Raw genomic sequence first — 19,292 nt, 5'->3', positions numbered from 1 at the left:
CCAACAGAGTGAACAAAATGCAGAAACAACAATTTATTCACCCTGTCCCCTCCTGCTCTGCCTATGCCTGCCTTTAGGAAGGCACTGTACTCAGGTGGTGGTGCCAGTCAGCCCTTGATCTCAGACAAGGCTCCCAAGACGATGCCATTTTGAGGTAGACAACTGTCCACTGGCAACAAGCATGAGAGCATCAACTCATTTTAAGCTGTGCAAAATGAGGCTACCATATGGCAACATCTTTCAGTCACTACAAAACTTGCTTCCAAACTGAAACAGCTACTGAGAGGTGAAAAGCTCCATATCACATTTCTAATCCCTCCTCTCTGTATTATATTTTTTTCATTTTATAATGATTCATATGTTTTCCTGGTCTTATGAAACTTGCTCCCTTGAAAATGTTTCCCAAATCACTTTATTTTGACTTTCATGTAGCAAGGACTTTTACAATGCATGTGAGAAATATTCTGTTGCTCATTATCTATTTGATAAAACACAATTCTTAAGGAAAAAGGTCAGATAAAAATTGGTATAATGTGGGGCTCTAGTGGTAGTGGGGAAGTAAAGCAGTGCCTAACATCAACAATAAAAGAGTAGATATTGACTTCTAGTAGGAAAACAGTAAGCGAAAACATCATAACAGATGGATTGAAACAAGGAAGAAGGAGAAGTGCAAGAGCTAAGCATCTAATTCAACAACATTTCTGGCTCACAGAATACATCTCTGCAAACAACATGATGAGTAACCCTCATTTTCAGTGCACAAACTTGAATCTTGTAATTTATTGCAGTTAAACAACAGAAAAAATAAGGTCAACACAGTTTGCTTATGTTAGCCTTAAAGGGAAAAAAAATATATATAGTACAGCAGGAAACCAATGTTCCTTACCAAAACTAGCTGAGAGTAGAGTAATTCTATGCACCCTTTTAAAACACACCAAGTCATATATATTGTCCTTTTCATGATAGCCATGGTAACTCCTATACCAGCCAGTAAATACTCTATTCTCAGCTGTATCATGAGCAAAATATTGTACCAACCACTGCAAGCAGTTTTAATACTGAGATTCAGTAGTCCTTTCAGACTGATGAGTTTGGCAGGAATTAAATCCTAAACTTGAAGAGCTCCTTCATTATATGCACAGTACTATCTCACATCCTTCTGGCAAGCATAATCAGCTTAAGTCCTGCTGACAGTTGATATTCCACCTGTAAAGGAGATTGTTTTTCATACAGAGTGACAGGATATTTAAAGCATACTCTTCATCTAGTGTTCTTCATCACACAGGGGATGCTGGCATTCCTACATCACCCTGTGAAACACTGGCATTATTTTCTTAATTTTTAAGCTGCTAGTTGAGCTTTGGTATATATTAGAAGAAGTTTATAAATCTAAAACAACATTCCCGGTTATCAGTCTATCAAAAAGGAGCACGAAAAACACAGGAAACATTACAGTGTGAATGTATGAACACTTGATGGCTGTATTAGGAGGGCCCATTTCCAAAGTCAAGCAACATCTCTGGTTGCATAAACACACACAGTTCTAAACACTCAGTAAGAAACCTGCAATTCCTTCCTAAGGAAACTGCTTTCAACCAAGACTACAGAAAAATGAGACTGAAAAAGCTCTTATATATATTACTGTTAACTTGCAACAGACTCTTCATCTACTTCAATCCATGTTATAAATAGTTTAATATTTTTCCTAGGGACTTTTGTTCTACTTCCCAAGTTGAGCACACAATGCCTTGATTCAGTACTACCCCATTTAAGACAAAATATAGTTCAACTCGCTAAAGTAGATCAATAACTTCTTCATAAGTTTTATTGTTTGGCACCATCCAGCCTAACTGGGTTTTTTTAAGTAGCACTAATTTCAATCCAGTGCCACGGTGCAAAAAAATTATTCTGGGCTTTACAGCTTTTCCCCCCAAGGAACTGCTGTTGATTGAAGAGGCATTCCCTGGATCTGACTTACATGTATTCGAAAAACCTGGGACATCAAATAACCCAGAGTTACAAGCCTGAGAGAGAATTCCAAGCTGTGCCTGTTACCTGGTGGGCAGTTGCACTCTGGAGCCGCTTCTCTAGCTACTCGTATTTTTGCCAAGTGCTCGTAGGATTTCTGTGGGCGAGAGAAGCAACATGAGGGCACTCGGCGAGCAAGCTCCGCCACAACCAGCGCTCCCGACCGCGGCCGCAAACTGGGATGTACCGCTATTCCATAGGCTATGCAGCCAACGATGGCTTCTCCGCTTGGACTCGGCCTAAGGTGTCTCACTGACTTCACCACCCCGACAACAACAAAACCAAGCCCGACACCTCCGACTCTCTCCCACCGCCGCCGCAAGTGGCCCCCGCCTTTTCGCCTTCTCGACACGCGCGGTCCAAAATCGCGGGGACGGCAGCAAGTTACAGATGAGCAAAGCGCCGGTGTCGTACGCAGGGGTCCCCCGCGACACCCCATCCTGCCCGCTCCAGCAGCCCGGAGCGCCCCCCGGCCCGCCTCTCCCCCGGCCCCGCCGCCCCCAGGGGATGCGGGCTCACTTTCGCCGCTTTCCCCGCCATCTCCCGCCCGAGCAGCTCTGCCCGGCCTCCCGCCGCCCCGCACACAGCATCTCCCATCCCCGACACACGCACACCGCCCGAGAGCGGCCACCCCCGTCCCGCACACCTGGGCGAGAAGTCGCTCCACTTTCTCCTGCATCATCGCGTTCAGCTGCTCCAGGGAAAAGCCAGGCAGCGGCGGGAGCGGGGCGGCGGCAGAGAAGCTCCCTCGGGCGCCTTCGATGGCCGCGACCCTGGCCTGGAGGTCGCTGGTCCGCACCCCCAGGTAGACGCAGGAAGCCGCGGCCAGCGCCGAGAGGAGCGCGGCCAGCGCCGAGCCGAGCGGCCCGGCCCGCCGCGGGCAGCGCTCCCCGCCGCAGCCAGGCTTCCCCAGGCCGGGCTTCCCGCTGCCGCCGGGCTTCCCGCTGCCATCCCGTCCTGCGGCTCCTCGGCTCTTCCCCAGCGTGCTCGCACACCCTTCAGCTGCGGCAGCTTTGATTTCCTTCCCTCCGCCCCCCATAGAGGCAATTAGTTTACAAACAACGGCAACAAAAATAATGGCAAAAAAGTACGAGAAAATAAATAACCAAAAAAAATTATATAAAAAATGCGGTAAGTAGAAGAGCCCGCGAGGGGCTCACACACTTTCAAGGCTGAGAGGCAGCGCGCACCGCAGTCCGCACCGCACCCCGCCCGGCAGCGGGTCGCGACTCACCCCCGCAGCGGGGGCGGCGGCGGGAGGGGGGGGAGGTGGCGAGGAGCCAAAAGCCGGCAGCAGGGCTGGGTGCGGGGTGAGCCCCCGCGGCTTCCACCCGCCCTCCGGAGGAGCAGCGTGCTCTGCTAGCGGTTTGCCACTTGTCAGAGAGGTTTTCAGGCGCGGGGCGGGAATCGCCCCCCCTCCGCCTCCCGCTCTCCTCCCCGCCGCCGGCGGACTTGTTGCTGCCCCTCCACCTGCCTGCCGGCGCCCAGCAGCCGCGCCGCGCCAGGCGGGGAAGCCCGCAGGCGGCCCGCGCTGCCCCGCTGTCAGCCGCGGAGCCGCCCCCGCCCGCCGGCCCACCTCCCGCCCTCATCGGCATAATTTATTCACCTAGGCACTGGGTCGGCCTGGGCAGCGCGGGGGGCTCGCCCTGCCTGATGTGTGTGCGGAGTGCGGAGCACCAGGATCACAGATGTGGAGAGCGAGGGGCGCCGAGACTCCAGGGGAGGGAGGGGGTGCCCATGGCGGGCGACACCGGGGAAGGGGCTGCAAGGGGCGGCCGGCCCCGCCGGGGAAAGCTCTGGAACACCGGGCTAATTTACGGCGGTTTATGGACGGGCTGTCAATGCCCACGGTGCGGGCATAAAACACGGGAGCGCCCTGTCGTCCCGTTCTTTTTTTAGAGCGCGGAGGATAAACGTGTGTAACTCAGCAGCCCGGCTCCCGGCGAGCGCGCAGGCAGCCGATGCAACGGCTCGCTTCCAAGGGAGCAGCATGCACTAACTCCCCATTGTATGGAGAAGGTTTAATTTTAGCCAGTTTTCTTTCTGCTTGTTTATTTACCCAGTTGCTTCTCCACTCTTCCATGCATACTGGCCAGTTTTCATTGTTTCTGGTTTGGTTGAATAGAAAGGAACCACTAACATCCAGGGAACCGCACACATAGCCTGATGGGAAGCTTGTTGGTTTCTGGTCCTTCCCCGTCTGCCTCTTATCTTCCAAACGCTGCATTGACCTGCTGTAGTTTGGTTCTCTTCTTGGCATTACCACAGTGCATCTTCTACATAGCACTTTTGTATGACATCTCTTGTGCTCAGTACACTTTGCAAACCAGGGAAACCTCTCAAAGCAGGACCAGACATCAAAGAAACATGTAGTTCACCCTAGTTGGCATCATGTGAATACTGACTACTTACAGGATATAGATTCAGGGGATGAAAAAGAGACTTGTCCAACTATGGTACTTCTCAAACAAGACTAAAAGTATTGGTTTGTACTATGAATCAAGTTTCCTTATGGAGTCATATTTGTGCAGTTTTATTACCTATTGTTTCCCAAGTGTTCAAGCAGTCACAAATGCCATGAAGATGTGGATCCAAAAAGCTTTGTGGGTTTCATTATACTTACTTGAACTTTGAATAGAGTGTACCAGAAGTTCACAGCTAGTCATTTACTCTTCATGATTTTTCTCTTCTTTCTAAACAAAGAGTTTTGTGGACTCTAATCGGGGAGAAGAAATCGTGATTACATAGCCCTGGGTGATAGTTTCTTCACAATAAACAGTTAATAGTTGCAATGAACAATTTGCAAACAAATTCCCCCAAGCAGCACATACCTTATGATCAGGACTTGTGAATAACAAACTGTGCTTTTCAGAACAAGGACTCACTCACAGACTATCTGTTGGCAATCAGAAGATGAAATAATATTTGGAATTAATAAACTGACAGAAGAAAACAAATACTACCCACATGCTCTTATTTGGCGTGTAGCATGGGCTCCCCGAGTATGGTATGAGCAGTGCCCAGGCTGCCTCGCAGTGGCTGGCGGCCCGAGAGGCGCTGGAAGCCATCGGCGCCAGCTCCAGCACTTCACATTACCCCCTGCTGTTAGTAACCAGCACCAGCAAAGTAACACTGCAAACCCTCAGGATATGATTGTCATTTTATATTGGGGGTTAGTGAGGCGCCACCAGGGGCAGGATGGCTGCCCACACCCCGCTGCTGCTGCCTGCGTGGTATGCAAGTGGGTGCTGCCCCATCTAGGCCAGGGTGAAATTTCCTCCCGAGATCAGCTCTTGTTATTTCAGGGCAGGTACGGACATCCTCTGGCTGCTTTAGTGCCCCATATGGGGCCCAGAAAACCATAGGTCAGTGTGACCTGGCTCAATGTTTTGCTTGGCCAAATGATGCAGTCTTTCTGCCCAAGCATCTTTCTGTCCCAGCATCATGCCGTTTGTTTTGGACAAGGCATATTCTACATCAGAAATTAAATAGCCTGAGACAGAAAGTCCCTTCTTACATTAGATTTAGATGTACTTGACATCATAAAGATTGCCAAAGGACCCAGATCACCATGTTTCTGTGGGACACAATGCAAAGCTGTTATTCTAGTGAATAACAAATCTCATGCTAGATGTTTCTTATTCTGAAAAGGTATGATAAGAAACCTTTTTTTTTCCTGTCCAGGACAAACCAGGAAAGCACAACTTTAAAATATCCAAGAAATTGGTTTTTTTCACAATGGGTAGCTATACCTCTGCACACTTGGGAGAAGTGTTAGCCCTGCCTGGTCTCACCACTGAAAAAGATGAGGTTCATTCTCGTGTATGCGCATGTCTGCTCACACATATCCTCAGACAAAGAGAAACATGATGAAGGAGAGTGAGAGGAAAAAGAGCAGTACCAAGTCTTCCTCCTTGCTCCAGCTTACAGTTACATTTTTCTTTTTTGCTAAAGCTTGGTTCTGGGAAAGATGTAAGATAAAAGTTTATTAAAATGCTTAGAAATTATTTGATAGTGACAGAATTTGAGAACAAATTATTTCCAGTAGCTTTTTTCCTAATGTGTTTTCACACAGAAATAGATAACAGAATGTCTTTGAAAATGCAAATTAGTAATGTGCTCTTCTTACAGAAAAAATGTGGTGATTTTCCTGATGGAGGCATTATTTATCCACTTCACAGCAAGGTTGGTCCAGAATAGACTAGACTGGACTGTGGAATCTGAGCAGCAAGCTGAATTATGCACAGTCTGATTAAATCTAGCACAGGAGTTGTTTGTGTAGGTGAAGAACATAACACAGCTGTTTTACCTGTTATAAAAATCTCCGGTCACGTCTGCTCGAATAGAGAGCACTAAGCAGCCGTACCCTCCTGTGCTCTGTTACTTGATACCATCAAGTGGACAACCAGCAGCTATGCAGTATGCTTGTCCCATAAACACAATAAACTGGATAAAAAAATTGTTAAGACACAGCATTGCTGCTTTTGCCAGCTTTCCACAAGCGGGAGGCAGAGCGAATCCAGGACATGCATATGTTCAGTGCCAGTGAGCCTGCTTCTTATTTTGCAGCCATGATGATGCCAGAGTCAAGAAGGCATCTACTTAGGATCATAACTAAGATTAAAACCAGATTGCTGTAGCACTTTGGAGAATGCTATCCATGCAATGAAAGAACTGGGTTTCTTCTTTTTTTTTTCCCTCTCTCTCTCTCTCTTAAAAAAACCCACTATTTTTTACCTTTTTTATTGGTGAAGATTTATAGGTTTTGAATTAGAGAGGGTAACTTGGTCTAAGGAGTTAAACTCCTACTCCAGGAGTAAACCAGATGGCAGTTCATATGGGTAAGCAGTAATTTAACTGCTTGCAGTCAGGAACTGTATCTCAGATGTTGCTGGTCACATTTAGGATGATATACCATGCAAGTTCAGGTTCCACAACACTTAAAATGCTTAAAAAGCCTATTTTGTATCTAATAGCCAGAATATAGCAGCTTGAAATAAGAACTGTACACCAGGTGTTTGGAACTGGCCATTAACACGTACAGGTAGAGTATATGAAATGGCACATCTGCAGCACTCCAACTCCAATAGTAGCAAAAGGAGGAGAATTTTAAGTAAGGTCTGCTGAAGTGCTCATGCACACAGACCTGAAGCGGCCACGCTTCCCACCAGGAGGGGAGTGCTCTCACTTTGAAGATTCAAATCTCTAACGGCCACATTTCAGCAGATCTTGTGCATTACCAGCCAAAGGTATTGACACAAGATGCTACTGTTTGCATTTCATAAGTCTGTGTTTGAGGATGTGGATGGTGTTTGCAGATAACAATTTTCCACCAGACAGAATTAGTGTCTGGAGTTCTTTCCATATTTTTATGTCTACAGCATGCTATATTCTGGCTGACCAATCCACAGTCGACTACTGGATTTCTTTACCAGATACAACATAAACTTGTGATTAAAATTATGCAAAAACAGATCAGCGAAAAATAAGCACTCATCTCCTGAAACAATGAGCCATGTTCAGTTTGTGATATATTTTGCATATATGATCAGGAAAGACAGAAGACAGAGAATAAATACAAGTAGGGATTGGAGTCTGGGACTTAGTGTTAGAACTGAGGTGACGCATATAAAGATAAATGCTTGAATGGTTAATAATGGTTATGGAAACTGTTCTTTTGCAAAGGTTCCCGCTTTCAAACAGAGCTTATATATTATTCATTATATGCGGACTTGAATTGCATCTGCATTCTACTTCTTCCTTCATTCATCTCTCTCCTACTCAGTTCGACCTTTGAATTAGAGTGCATCCTGCACCCTAAATGAGATTTTACTCAGATTTTATATACTTATACTGGTAAAATGCAAGGTAGAAGCAGAATCCAGCACTTCTGTAACTTGCCTCACTTCTCAGCCCTCTGGCAGGTTAGGTAGTATGATATTTCTCACTGAGCTGCTCATAATATTTGCCAAGATAGCACAGAATCACCAGAAAAACAACTTACTTCACTGTTTTGGGAAGAAAGTTGGAAAAGCCTTTCACTTTCAAATACCCAAATTGATTGCCTTCTGTCACTTTAAATTTAATATAAGCACATTACAGTATACATGATGCAGTACATTAATATACTTAGCAGATGGATAACACTTGCTTGTGATTTAATACTTAGATATACTCATTTCACATCTACTGTACAAACACTTCATATATTTGAATTTTAAGTCCGACTTATCTTCAGACTAGAGGTAATTGAGTCACATGAGCATAGGATTTAGTTTATTAGTTCCATAACCTTACTGGTATTTTGGCAAACGTGATATTAAAAATAAAAAGATAAAAAAACCCTTTGCATCTGGATTTTAATATATTTCACAGGATTTCCTTTTTCAACATGATGAAACCAGGTCTGCTAGACCTACAGACTGAGTCACCACAAAGTTCAGACCCTGTATGTCATTCTTTACTAAAATTCATGAGTATTTTTCATGCGAATGTATTACAAAACACATCATAACAAATAAACCAACTACCTTACCTTTTTCATAGCTTCAAATACTTGCTTTAAAATGCAGCTGATGCTTGGGAAGCTCTGTCAAGAATTTCTCTGAATGGAGAGCAGTCATCAGAAATAGGACACGGAGACCAGACCTGAGAACTTCAGACTGAAAGAAAAAAGATATCCTTGCCCTGGCTCCAGGCCAATTAATATCCCTTGGTTCCCCGGTTTGTTTATTTGTATATGAATGAACACCAGTGGAATTCATGGGTCGTGGTGAAAGTCTGGGAGGACAAAGTTTGGACTAAGAGTTTCTGAGTCTGCAAAGTCCTATATTAACATGTAACTTCACTCATGTGTGTAGTCTGATCCAAATCAATAGGATTAGTCATGGAAGTAAACTTTAACGTGTGCTGGAGTATTTGAAGGATATAAAAATGCCAACATGAAAGTCAAGATGTAGGATCCAGCACAAAAATCTAATTATACAGCAGGAAAATTTCCTTCATCTTGTTAATTCCATATTTCTTGTAGCAGAAGCAGTTATTTTCAAGTGATTATATTTCTCAGAGAAATTATTACAATAAAGAGTGTACTGCTGAGAGATCTCAATGGAAACCACCTCTGCAAAAGGCAGCAGTAACTCTGAGGACATTTTTCTGCCTCAACACAAGTTACTAGAAGTGTAAATGTCCTACAGGACAGTGCAGGACATTGGCAATCATAGGATCATTATAATGCAGATAAACTAATATTTCTATAAGCACTGCCAGTGATTCACATACTTAAGAGGCTGAAGCTTCTGAAATCTACAGACACTGTGGGTCAAAAATGGACAACATTATTGTGGAACAAACAATTAGGAATCAGAAAAGGCAGAAGACAGAAGGAGGAAGGTTTGATTACCAGATTAAAAGAAAGGAGACTGAAAGCAAGCAGAAGAAAAATCTCTGGATTATAAATAAGGGAGTTAGTTGCTTCAGGAGTTCTTCCCTTGGTTCAGTGGACGGTGTCCTCCTAGTGACTCAAAACCAGATTAAGTCTGGTGACTTTTTTCCCCAATTTGGAATTAGTATATTCCAAGTAATTTATCTGGAATAAAATTTCTTCTAATACGCACTGCATATGTGAGTATCAGTGCCTCATTTTACACTGTCATCCACAGTTCTGCTCAAGGCCACGTCCTTCTCTCTGTTTAACCAAATTACTATGATCCTATCAAAAGGAAATCTTTATCAGGATGTCCAGTTACCTTCAGTTACCTTCAGCTTCCCTTCTTGATGCTATTAGTGATTGTTTGGTCCACTTGATGTTTCTATTTTATGCTGCTAGGCCTGAAGAAGGCAGTGGTGGGCTCAGGAGATTTGTCTTTTCCAATCAGTTGTTGAATCTCTCATTACTTCAGTTAGATCCGGGAACAGATGTCTACATGCTCATTACTACCTCCCCAGTCAGTCACATCACAGGAAAAAAGTGTCCCATCATTCAGCAAATTGCAAAAAAAGTCAGTTATCCAAATGCTCTGTCATAACTCTCAAAGCTATTGTATCTTGAAAGGGAAGTCTGAAAACTAATTTTAATTTCAGATTTGTTTTCCTGTGTCACAGAATTCAATGAGATGTTGGTATAAACTAAATGTATGTTTTTTTAATAAAAGATTATTTATCTCAGACAAATTTATCCTAGTCTTCTGAGGACAAACAGAATTCAGCCACTGCTAAAGATAGATTCTGGAGAAAATACAAAAAATTCAAACAGGGAAAATTTGGATCAACAGAAATCACAATTTTGTTACTTCTTGTATTTTCTTCTGAGTTAATCCCTAATTTGACTAACTCTATCAGTGTTGGTCCCCTCCACAGTTATTCAAGTCCGTTTTCAAAATGCTATGCCATTAGTAGCTGAAGATATTAATCCCCTTCTGAAGAACAAAACCAAAGTTTTCTGGGAAATTGTTGCTTGTTCATGCGAATTTTCCAATGAAAAATCTTTCCTTCCTGATCATGCTCAGATTCAATGCCCAACTGCATCACACCCAAGGTATGGGGGCAAAAACCAGCACAAAACCCATGCCAAAACCCAACCAACAAACAGAAAACCTTTCTCTTAAAGGCTTATCTACATCTGCAAAACAACTGCTTAGATTCTCTGGATCAGAACGAAGCACATTTTAAGCTGCCTGTAAGTACATGACAAAACCTACACAACAGGGTTACTATAAGGTGCAAAAGAAGCGTGTATTATGGATTTCACTTATTTTTCAGATTTTTTTGAGGGGACATCCTGGTTTTCTCAAACCTTTTATTCCCACGTTTTATCTTTCAGCTGTCACTTTCCCTCTCTTTGCAAAATGGGATTCAATCTGCCACTCTGCAGAGTGGGAGCACATGTAGATGTCTGCAGGCTTTTCAGAGCTCCTGGCTTTTTCACTCTCTAGGCTTCTCGTTCTCTCTACAGAGAGAAAGGGGGAAAAAAAGCTCAATTCCTTAAGGCTGCACACTTGTAAAAGCTTTGAAAGGGTGGTTTTTAGGGAAAGGGATGGTCAACCATTGAGGCTGGTTCCAAAAGTCAGTGTTAAAGGTCTCTTTCACATGTCTTTTCATCTATGAACAGCACTGTAATCTCTTCCATGTGAAATTATCAGGGACGAAAAATGGATTAAGATACGTGCAATATCTGGACAAAAATTAGGTTGTCATTATGAAAATTATGGATCTAAAGTGTCTGAGCACAGACTCAGAGTTGCAGAGCTAAAAATTAAGCTGGTGGTCAGAAAAGTGTCTGAAACCTGATCATGAACATTTAGGACATTCTTCCTTGCCATGAGTAGAGAGATAAGGAAGCCAGTCAGGAGACATTATCAGCTAAAGAATCCATAGATCTCCCGTAGATTTCACAAGTATTCATGTGAATAAGCATAATAAAATAGCCCGGCTGCTTGGGATTACAGGTCCCAGCCTTGTGTCTGCATCATCTCAGCTCCGTCAGGCCGCCAGCTGCCAGAGACTTTACTGAAACCTTCAGGGACTCAGATTCTTTAAATTACTGTCATAGACTTATTGTAGCTGTCATATTCTTTACACTACTTGTATTATTTTTATGCCAAAGGTAAAGTCAAGCTGTTTTGTTTTCCCTACTTTCTGTGTCTGTAAGAAAATTTAAGTCTTTGATGATAATACTGGCTATGGAGATCAAACCCAGTGAGTACTGACATAAGGGAGAAAGGGACTACCAGGTAACCTCTTAATTTACCATCCTTAGTATTAGTCATGCTCCCTAGTCCTGGATCTCTTCTGCAGAGCTTCCATTTTCCACAGCCCCGCTATGCTTCTTCCTCATCCAGAGCCCTCCACATGTACACTTTCCAGAAAATTGCGCTGCTGCATTATAGATGTCTGCTTAGACATCAAAACAAAGTTTCCTGATCCTTTAACTTTCCAAGATTGCACTGTCAAAAACAGTCAACTGCAAGTCACATGTGCATTAAATGCTCTCTCTGTCTCAGTCTCTAGGGGAGCTGTGAGAGACAGTCTTTACAGGTGAGCAGGAATATATTGGCAACCAGTCATATGAGATCGACAGCAAATGTGTATAATGGTGAGGGCTGATAAAGGAGAAAGCTGGAGGAGAAGGGTAACCTCGCATTAACACTGCAGAAAGCAACAATGCGGGAAATATGAATAAAGGGAATTTACTATGGCCTTTTATAGTTGAGGACAATGCTCCTAAATGCTCTTTCTCGAGGAAGCAGAAGTAGGACTGAAAGAAGAGAATGGACATGCTTTGATGGTGGAATGGTAGCACTATGGATGAAAAAGCAGAAGGGCATAAAAGATCTGTAATGTTGACACAAAAGATATTTATATATACAGGGACTGGGAGGAGATACAGGAAATTTAAAACTATGTTTTACCAGCTAGCTGGAGGACAGGATGAAGACATCTTCTCTGGGCTCGACAGATCTCAAGATGAAGAAGGTGCCTCTTGCATGCGGAGAGACTGCCCTGCATATGGCACTGGGAATGTCTTGTATCAAGAAAGTGTTATATGGACTTAAGGAAGAGTGTCTTCCAGCTGTGAGATTTGTTCTGGGTTGGCTGATATCTCTGAAAACATGTCTTTCTGATGTTTCTGGTTAACGACAGCTCAAGTCTAAAATTAAAACAGTCCTTGTGTTAGAGGACAGAAACAACCCCCAGGGGCCTTTGGGAGCAGCATTCCCCCAGTGGGCTTTGGGAGCAGCACTCCCCCAGTGGGGCAGGAAAGGGAATGTTTTTCATCACTGCAGCTGAAGTATTTTCTGCTTGATGTGGAACACCAGGTGGGTGACCAGAGTTGCAAAGCACAGAAAGGCTCTCTAGAGAGGGATCTATTCTTTTGGGGATTTGCTCTCCTGGATGAAACAGAGAGGAAAAAAAGGTTTGGGGAGAAGTCCTCTCTCAGGGTGCTTACTTGTATGTCTGCTTTTTGACACATACCTACCCAACACCGGTGTTCCAGTGTTTTTTGCCTGACATCATATTTAGATAAACTATCCTCCTGAAACAGCAGGATGATTTGTGTCTAATTTTTCATTTTTATTGAATGTAGACTTCTACTCATTTAAGAAATCTTGGACTCTTAGTTTTCTGTTTCATCTTGCTCTTGAGGATAGTTTGGTTTTGCTGTATTTTTCTGTACTTGTCTGTCCTCTGTGATATTGTAAGTACTTGAGACTTATTAAATATAAAAGCTCTTTGATATCAGCTGGAGCACAGCTGAGGATTAAGCCTGCCCCTCAATGCTCTCTCTGCCTGCTGCTGTCATGTGTAAATCCTATGTAGGAATCGCTCCCTTCCACAGAAATTAGCTGTAGCCTGCATGAAACATAGCAGATGCTTCGCAAAACAGATCGGAAAGGAAGTGAAGATACCTTTTCCAATGAACTTCATGATGAATATAAAATCCGGCACCAAAGCAGCTTCCCTCAGGAAACCAGTAAATAGGCATCTATAATTCCTTCCTCTATAAAATGCCTCCTGGAATCTTTAATGGGTTTGAGCAAGCACCTGTCTGTTTTCTGCCACATGGGAAGAGATGGTACCAGCATGGTAGCAGTGGTGCACACAGAAACAGTGCTGGCAGGCTGGCATGTGTGCTCCTTCTGATGGGCCTCATTGCAACCCCCGTGGGTGTCTGGGAAATGCCCCATCTGGGCATCAAGACCAGCTGACCCCGACTTAACCACTGAAACCTGACAGCATCGCAGTTCTAGGTGTTATGACTGTTATAATCTCCAGAATGTAAGAAAGACTTAAAAGTTACTAAGACCAATCAACCTGGTAATACTGGTCATCAAAAGGGTAATGAAATTTGGCTGTCAGGTGGGAATCTACTCTTTCTGGCAATGCTCAAATATTTTGCTGCCAAGGTTTCCTCAGCTGTACTTTACATTTTAGCTACTCGAGTCTCCATTCATGTATCTGTTCTGGAAGTAATTTTTAGGTGGTTTACCCACAGGAATACCAGCCCATATGCTTAAAATAAAATGGGGGGTATATATAGAGATAGAGATATAGATATGTACACACACGTAGAGAGAGGGAATATAATTTTTTTGCAAGTGATAGCATTCCTGTATGTGATTACAATGTGTAAAAAATACTCCAAATCCGCCTTCTCAATCCATGTTTATAGGAAAAGTCCCATACACTTATAAAAGAGTGAAGAGTTCTGAAACCGTACCATAAATGAGCTGTTAAACTTCATGAACTACAACCATGATGTAAAACTTCCTGGACCAATGTGAGAGTCTGAAGGTCTTTGTAGCCTCTTTGTTAGGTAGCTGTGCTGCAGGCTAGTTGCTCCTCCATGCTCACCATAACCAAACTCCTGCTCTGCTTCTCAGTGATTTCATCTGGAGGCTCGTTTGTTTGGGGTTTGGTTTTTTTTCCCACTAGATACTGATTCGAAACGATATATTGACAAAGAAATACACATAAGCCATGGGCAGATTTACTTCTGTAGCCCTTTCAGTGCTGCCATTCATACCCCTGTGAATTGGGGTATGCTGGAGCAATCAGCTTTCCCAAGGTGTCTGTCAGAATGTTGCTTCTTCCATACTTGATGCTAACATGTATTGATTTATTACAGTCAGGAGCTGGGACCCACTGAAATTAATCACCCTCTGTGTTTATGTCCCACCTTCATTGTTTCTTCTTGTGGTTCCAGTTAAAAGCTTGTCTCATCTTCCCACTTCAGAGATAGCATACTTCTTTCCAGCAGTTTGTCCCCTTTCTGACTGCCGCTGCAATGCCACCCCAACCAAGCTCAGTATGTTTCTACAGAGCTCTACTGCCAAACACGCACTGAAGACTGACCTATTACATCTTCCTAAACACTTACAGAGGAATTGTAGCTCAGTACAAATATTTTCAGTGCTGCCTCTTGAGTTATTTTGATGGTGGTTATATGAAATATCATGCAAGAAGGCGTATTTCATCATAGGATTTATCACATGGCATAGCAAAAAGGGGAAGGAACACTCTTTAGAGTGCTGTTCAGCTGAAAATGTCTATGTGTTTGCAGTTACCTGCTGGCAGGAGCTCCTCATGGGCTACATATCCAATACTATTGCTACAGGTCAATGAGATCTACCAAAGACAAGGAGTTTAGGGTATGGCTCTCACACCAACTATCTCTTTATTTTGTCTGTTTTATTGGTCTTACTCTGTTTTACCAATGGCTTATTCTGTGCATCTGAAGTCTGCATTTTTTAGAACTCAAGCAACTTATTCTGGATATGTCTTGTGCTTATCTGAATTCTGTAAGATCCTATTTAAGCCCATAAAGATCACTGTTCTTTCCCTATGAGCTGTGTATTCAAGTCTCATTAATATTAAATAGGATTTCAGGGAATACATTGAGGGAAAATAATCCTCCTTAACACCTCTTTTACCATACCTATTTTATTTCTTTGACATTTCTCACCTCTTGAAGTTATTTTCTTATTTCCCTGTCTACACAAGCATAGACTGCATCTCACCCTTCTAATCAGACTCCCTCCTTCCCTTGTTGAGGATTCTCAAGGAAGACAGGCATATGGCTCTTTGTGCTGTTTTCTTTTTTACTTCCATTTAAGAGATGCTGTTTGCTTCCTGTCTAAAACCATTTCCATTCAGAGACCAAAACTATTTCTCCTCTGTTTTGATCTGAAAAGGAACATGTATTTGCCTGAAGCCATATGATGTTCTAAGACTACCATAAAGACTTACTTATTTAGTAGCCTTCTTTAAGCTCAAAAAATACAACCTTTTTTTTTCCACAGTATCTTTCATCCTTAAGTTACAACTCTAGCACTGACAGAGAAGTGCTGTGGGTTGTAGGGTTGGGCAGCCCTGTTGGAGTAGATGGCTTCATGTCAGTCCATTTTGGAAAGGAAGTGTTTTCCCATGAAGTTCAGTCTCAGTCCATCGGCAGTGATGCTGCTTGTGGCAGGCAGAATTAGGAGTTAATACCCAGCTTCATGTGCTGTTTTCTTCTTGAAATGGTAGCCTGAGTTAGCAAGTGCCATTTCTACACATCTCCAAAATAATAAACAGCATTTCTGTACTCAGATGAACCATTTAGCTTCAGCCTCTGATTCAATTGTTTTTCCATTATCCAACAATGAACGGTTAAATGAGTTGGAAATCAGTCCTGGACTAAAGATGTCTTTTCTATAGTACTAATTGCTAACAAAGTGAAACAGAATATCAAGGCAGAGGAGGACAGATCACTTGAATGCAATTTAGTTTTAAAGAAAATGATCTGTGGATATATTAGCCATAGCATAGAAATCTTAGAATGCAGGCACTTAACACCTGAGATTTTGAAGATGTTGCAATTTATCATATATGACTTCTTTAATTGCCTGTAGCTAGCTTCCAAAGACGTCTGTATGACTTCACAGTTTACAGTTACCTGGGTAGTATGCTGGTCACAATTTTTAGCTTTGTGTGAGGATTATATGGCATCTCTAGCTTAATATTTGCTGGTTTTGCAATGATTGTTAGTTAATCTTGGCTATCTTGTGTGCCTGTGATATGAATCGGTAATTGCACAGGGCCAATTAACCTTTATTTCCCAGGTGAGAGAAGCAGTTGATAGTGTAATGAAGGAGAGCTTAAAGAAAGTATCATTCCATCTGGAAAACTTACAGCAGGAGAGGGTGAGAGAGAACAAGGACCTTATCATGCAAGGTTGCACTTAAAATGTGTGCATAATAAAGGGGCTGTGTGAGCCATACACATCCCTAACACCAGTAATAGTCCCTGTGCTAAGGGGAAATTTACCACATTAGTTTGCTTTTTAGTCTTTTTTTTTTTATCCTCTCCTGTTAACAGTGGCTTTGTGAGCACCAACAAAGAGTGAGCTTTGGCTCATATTCACTTTGAAACTGCTGCAGCTGTTTGCTGCAGGGCTGCCCCTGGCTGGTTGCTCTGCCACAGGCAGCTCTTCTGCAGCAAACAGGGCACAGCAGCACCTATGCACCTCAGACACTTGCACATGCAGAGTGGCAGCCCACAGAAAACTGACTCTGGAAATAGCTTTCTGAGCCATCACTGCAGGCCAATACACTGACTTGCCCCTGGCCTCTGCTATTTCTCTTGAAGTCAAAGATACCACAGTCATTCATATCATGGGCTTCCTCCTTGGCCTTCATTCATGCCTTTACTTTCCTTCTGTGTATGCTTTCTTTAGCTGAGTAGGGCTGTGTAGCCAGCAATTTGGGAATGTCTCAGAGTGAAACACTTTCCCCCTGGTCCTTCTCTGCAAGCACCACAGGTGCTCCTTCAGAAGGGAGAAAGACAGAGAGATGAGTTCTTGCCCTCCAGATTTCAGAAGAGTTTGAAAATGTGAATACTAAAGGCTCAGAGCATAAGTGAATTTTAAAATAAATTGGGTTTGTGTACTTCAAATATTTAGAGCCAGTCCCATAACTTTTTTATGAAGACCTGCCAGATCTGTGCTTTCCCACTGGTGAAACAGGTGACTTACCTTCTAAGGTAGACACTTAGGCAGGCAGACTCTTCTTGCACATCAGGAAGCAGAGGGGTTGGGTGTGTCTGAACGTTATGCAGAGCCACGTCATGGCTGACCTGTTGGTCAGTGTGAGGAGCTCAGTGTGGGAAGGAGTCTTCCCTCTGGCCCCACAGGCATAGGGCCCCTTGCAGCAGCACTGAGCAGGGAGCGTGTGGATCATTTCTCTCATGTATCTGCACAGGCAGTGGCACTCCCAGGGGAAGAGAACCAAGAGGAAACAAGATGACGACTCCTCATTTACCTGAATGGAATATGGGGGGATTATCTACAGCATCCAAGAGAGTCTTTAGTCAGTGCACTATTAAATAAAATGGCGTAATTGTCAAAAATAGCACAGACCATTTCCATACTGCCTACTGTGCTTTGTAGGCACATGCACAGCTCCACTAACATGATAGGATGTACAGGGGCACTGAGCATACAGAGGGAAGGCAGGAATCAGTTGAGTTTTTACTGTGTTACCAGATCACCAACAGAGAGGCAGAAAGGGAAAGGGGCACTTTTGAGCAATGCTGCTACCTAGAGCAACAATAAGAGGTGCTAAGCAGCTGCTGCCACATCAGGCAGGGCACAGTTAATAGCCTATCTTAGACCAGGAGCGTGCTTTTCAATGAATTGCCTGATTACCCTCCATTACCATGTTCAGGTTGGCAATCTGGATGCAAGAGGCTGGACGCTACCCTGCTGGAACAAAATAGGATGATGTGGCTGGGGATGAAGCCCCTGAAGCCTATACAGTGTCAGTGTTGTGTCAGGAGCACCCGTGGTCCTGCCCAGGATCTTTGCAGGGACCACATCAAGGAACAGGTCTTAGACAGGTTGGAGGTTCCAGGAACTAAGGAAGTTCTTGACAGCTCCATGTGCTGTAGTATGCTTAACGTAGTGAAACCATTATGTTATTTTTAGGTCCAGTTTTCACACGTGAGGTGTGAGCACAGCCTTCATTTTGTTTTTTAAAGGTGTGACTCTTCCTTTGCAAGCTGTTCTAAATATGTGCCTCCAAGTTTAATGTGCCAAAATAAATGTTCTGCTACATTCTGATTCCGGTTTGGATTTTTCTTCTGAGTTTTAAGCCAGTAATATGCACAGTTATAAATTTGGTATCAGTGTTCAACACCAGCAGATACATGATACTCATGTTGCTTTGGTCATGTTTCTTCTTCCCCTTAAGTTGTTGGCCTATTCATTGCAAAGAAAATCATAGAGAAAGGAAAGTCTTAGAAAGAAAAATTCATTTAATTCCAGGATATGAACCCAAACCTGTGGACAAATTTTTCATTTTTTTTTTCTTTTTTTTTTTTTTTTTTTTTTTTTTTAATGGAAAAACTTACGTTCTAGTTAGGTTTCAAACAAAAAAGCATGATTTCTTTTTTTCTTTTTAACAAGACTGGTGATTATGCTGGTAAAAGTTGAGCAAGCAGTACTGGCTTTATTTAAAGCCTCAGCTGCTCAGGTAGCCACCAAATATAGCCGAGCTCTTACAGGAACTGCTTGCAGGATTCTAGTATTGTTTAGTTTGAATACAAATCCTAGTCTAAGGTTTCATACCACAACCAGACTTAATGTAAGTGATATTCTGATCTGGAGCCAAGCACCACATCTGACCAAATCCAAATATGTCAAAATCCCAAACTGTATTTTAAGTATAGCACATAACGGAGTCCTGGAACATAATGAAAAGTTATATGATAAATGTAATCAAATG

The 19,292-nt window shown here is 43.1% G+C and overlaps 1 protein-coding gene across 1 annotated transcript in view; it reads right to left on the bottom strand.

The window, feature by feature from the left end:
* COL25A1 (collagen type XXV alpha 1 chain) overlaps positions 1-3,520 on the bottom strand; it is a 310,364-nt gene extending 306,844 nt beyond the window's left edge. The window contains exons 1-2 of the mRNA XM_051789718.1: positions 2,675-3,520; positions 2,056-2,125 (exon numbers count right to left, since the gene is read on the bottom strand). Of these exons, the coding sequence (XP_051645678.1) occupies positions 2,056-2,125; positions 2,675-3,067 (463 nt within the window). The 5' untranslated portion in view covers positions 3,068-3,520. The remainder of the gene's footprint in view (positions 1-2,055; positions 2,126-2,674) is intronic.
* Positions 3,521-19,292: the final 15,772 nt, after the last annotated feature.

Source organism: Manacus candei, unplaced genomic scaffold (assembly GCF_025592945.1).
Source record: "Manacus candei isolate 608988 ecotype Guabito, Panama unplaced genomic scaffold, ASM2559294v1 h1tg000028l, whole genome shotgun sequence".
In the NCBI taxonomy this organism is placed as follows: Eukaryota; Metazoa; Chordata; class Aves; order Passeriformes; family Pipridae; genus Manacus; species Manacus candei.
The sequence above is the reverse complement of the archived record's forward strand: the minus strand, read 5'-3'. Positions and strand labels throughout refer to the sequence as shown.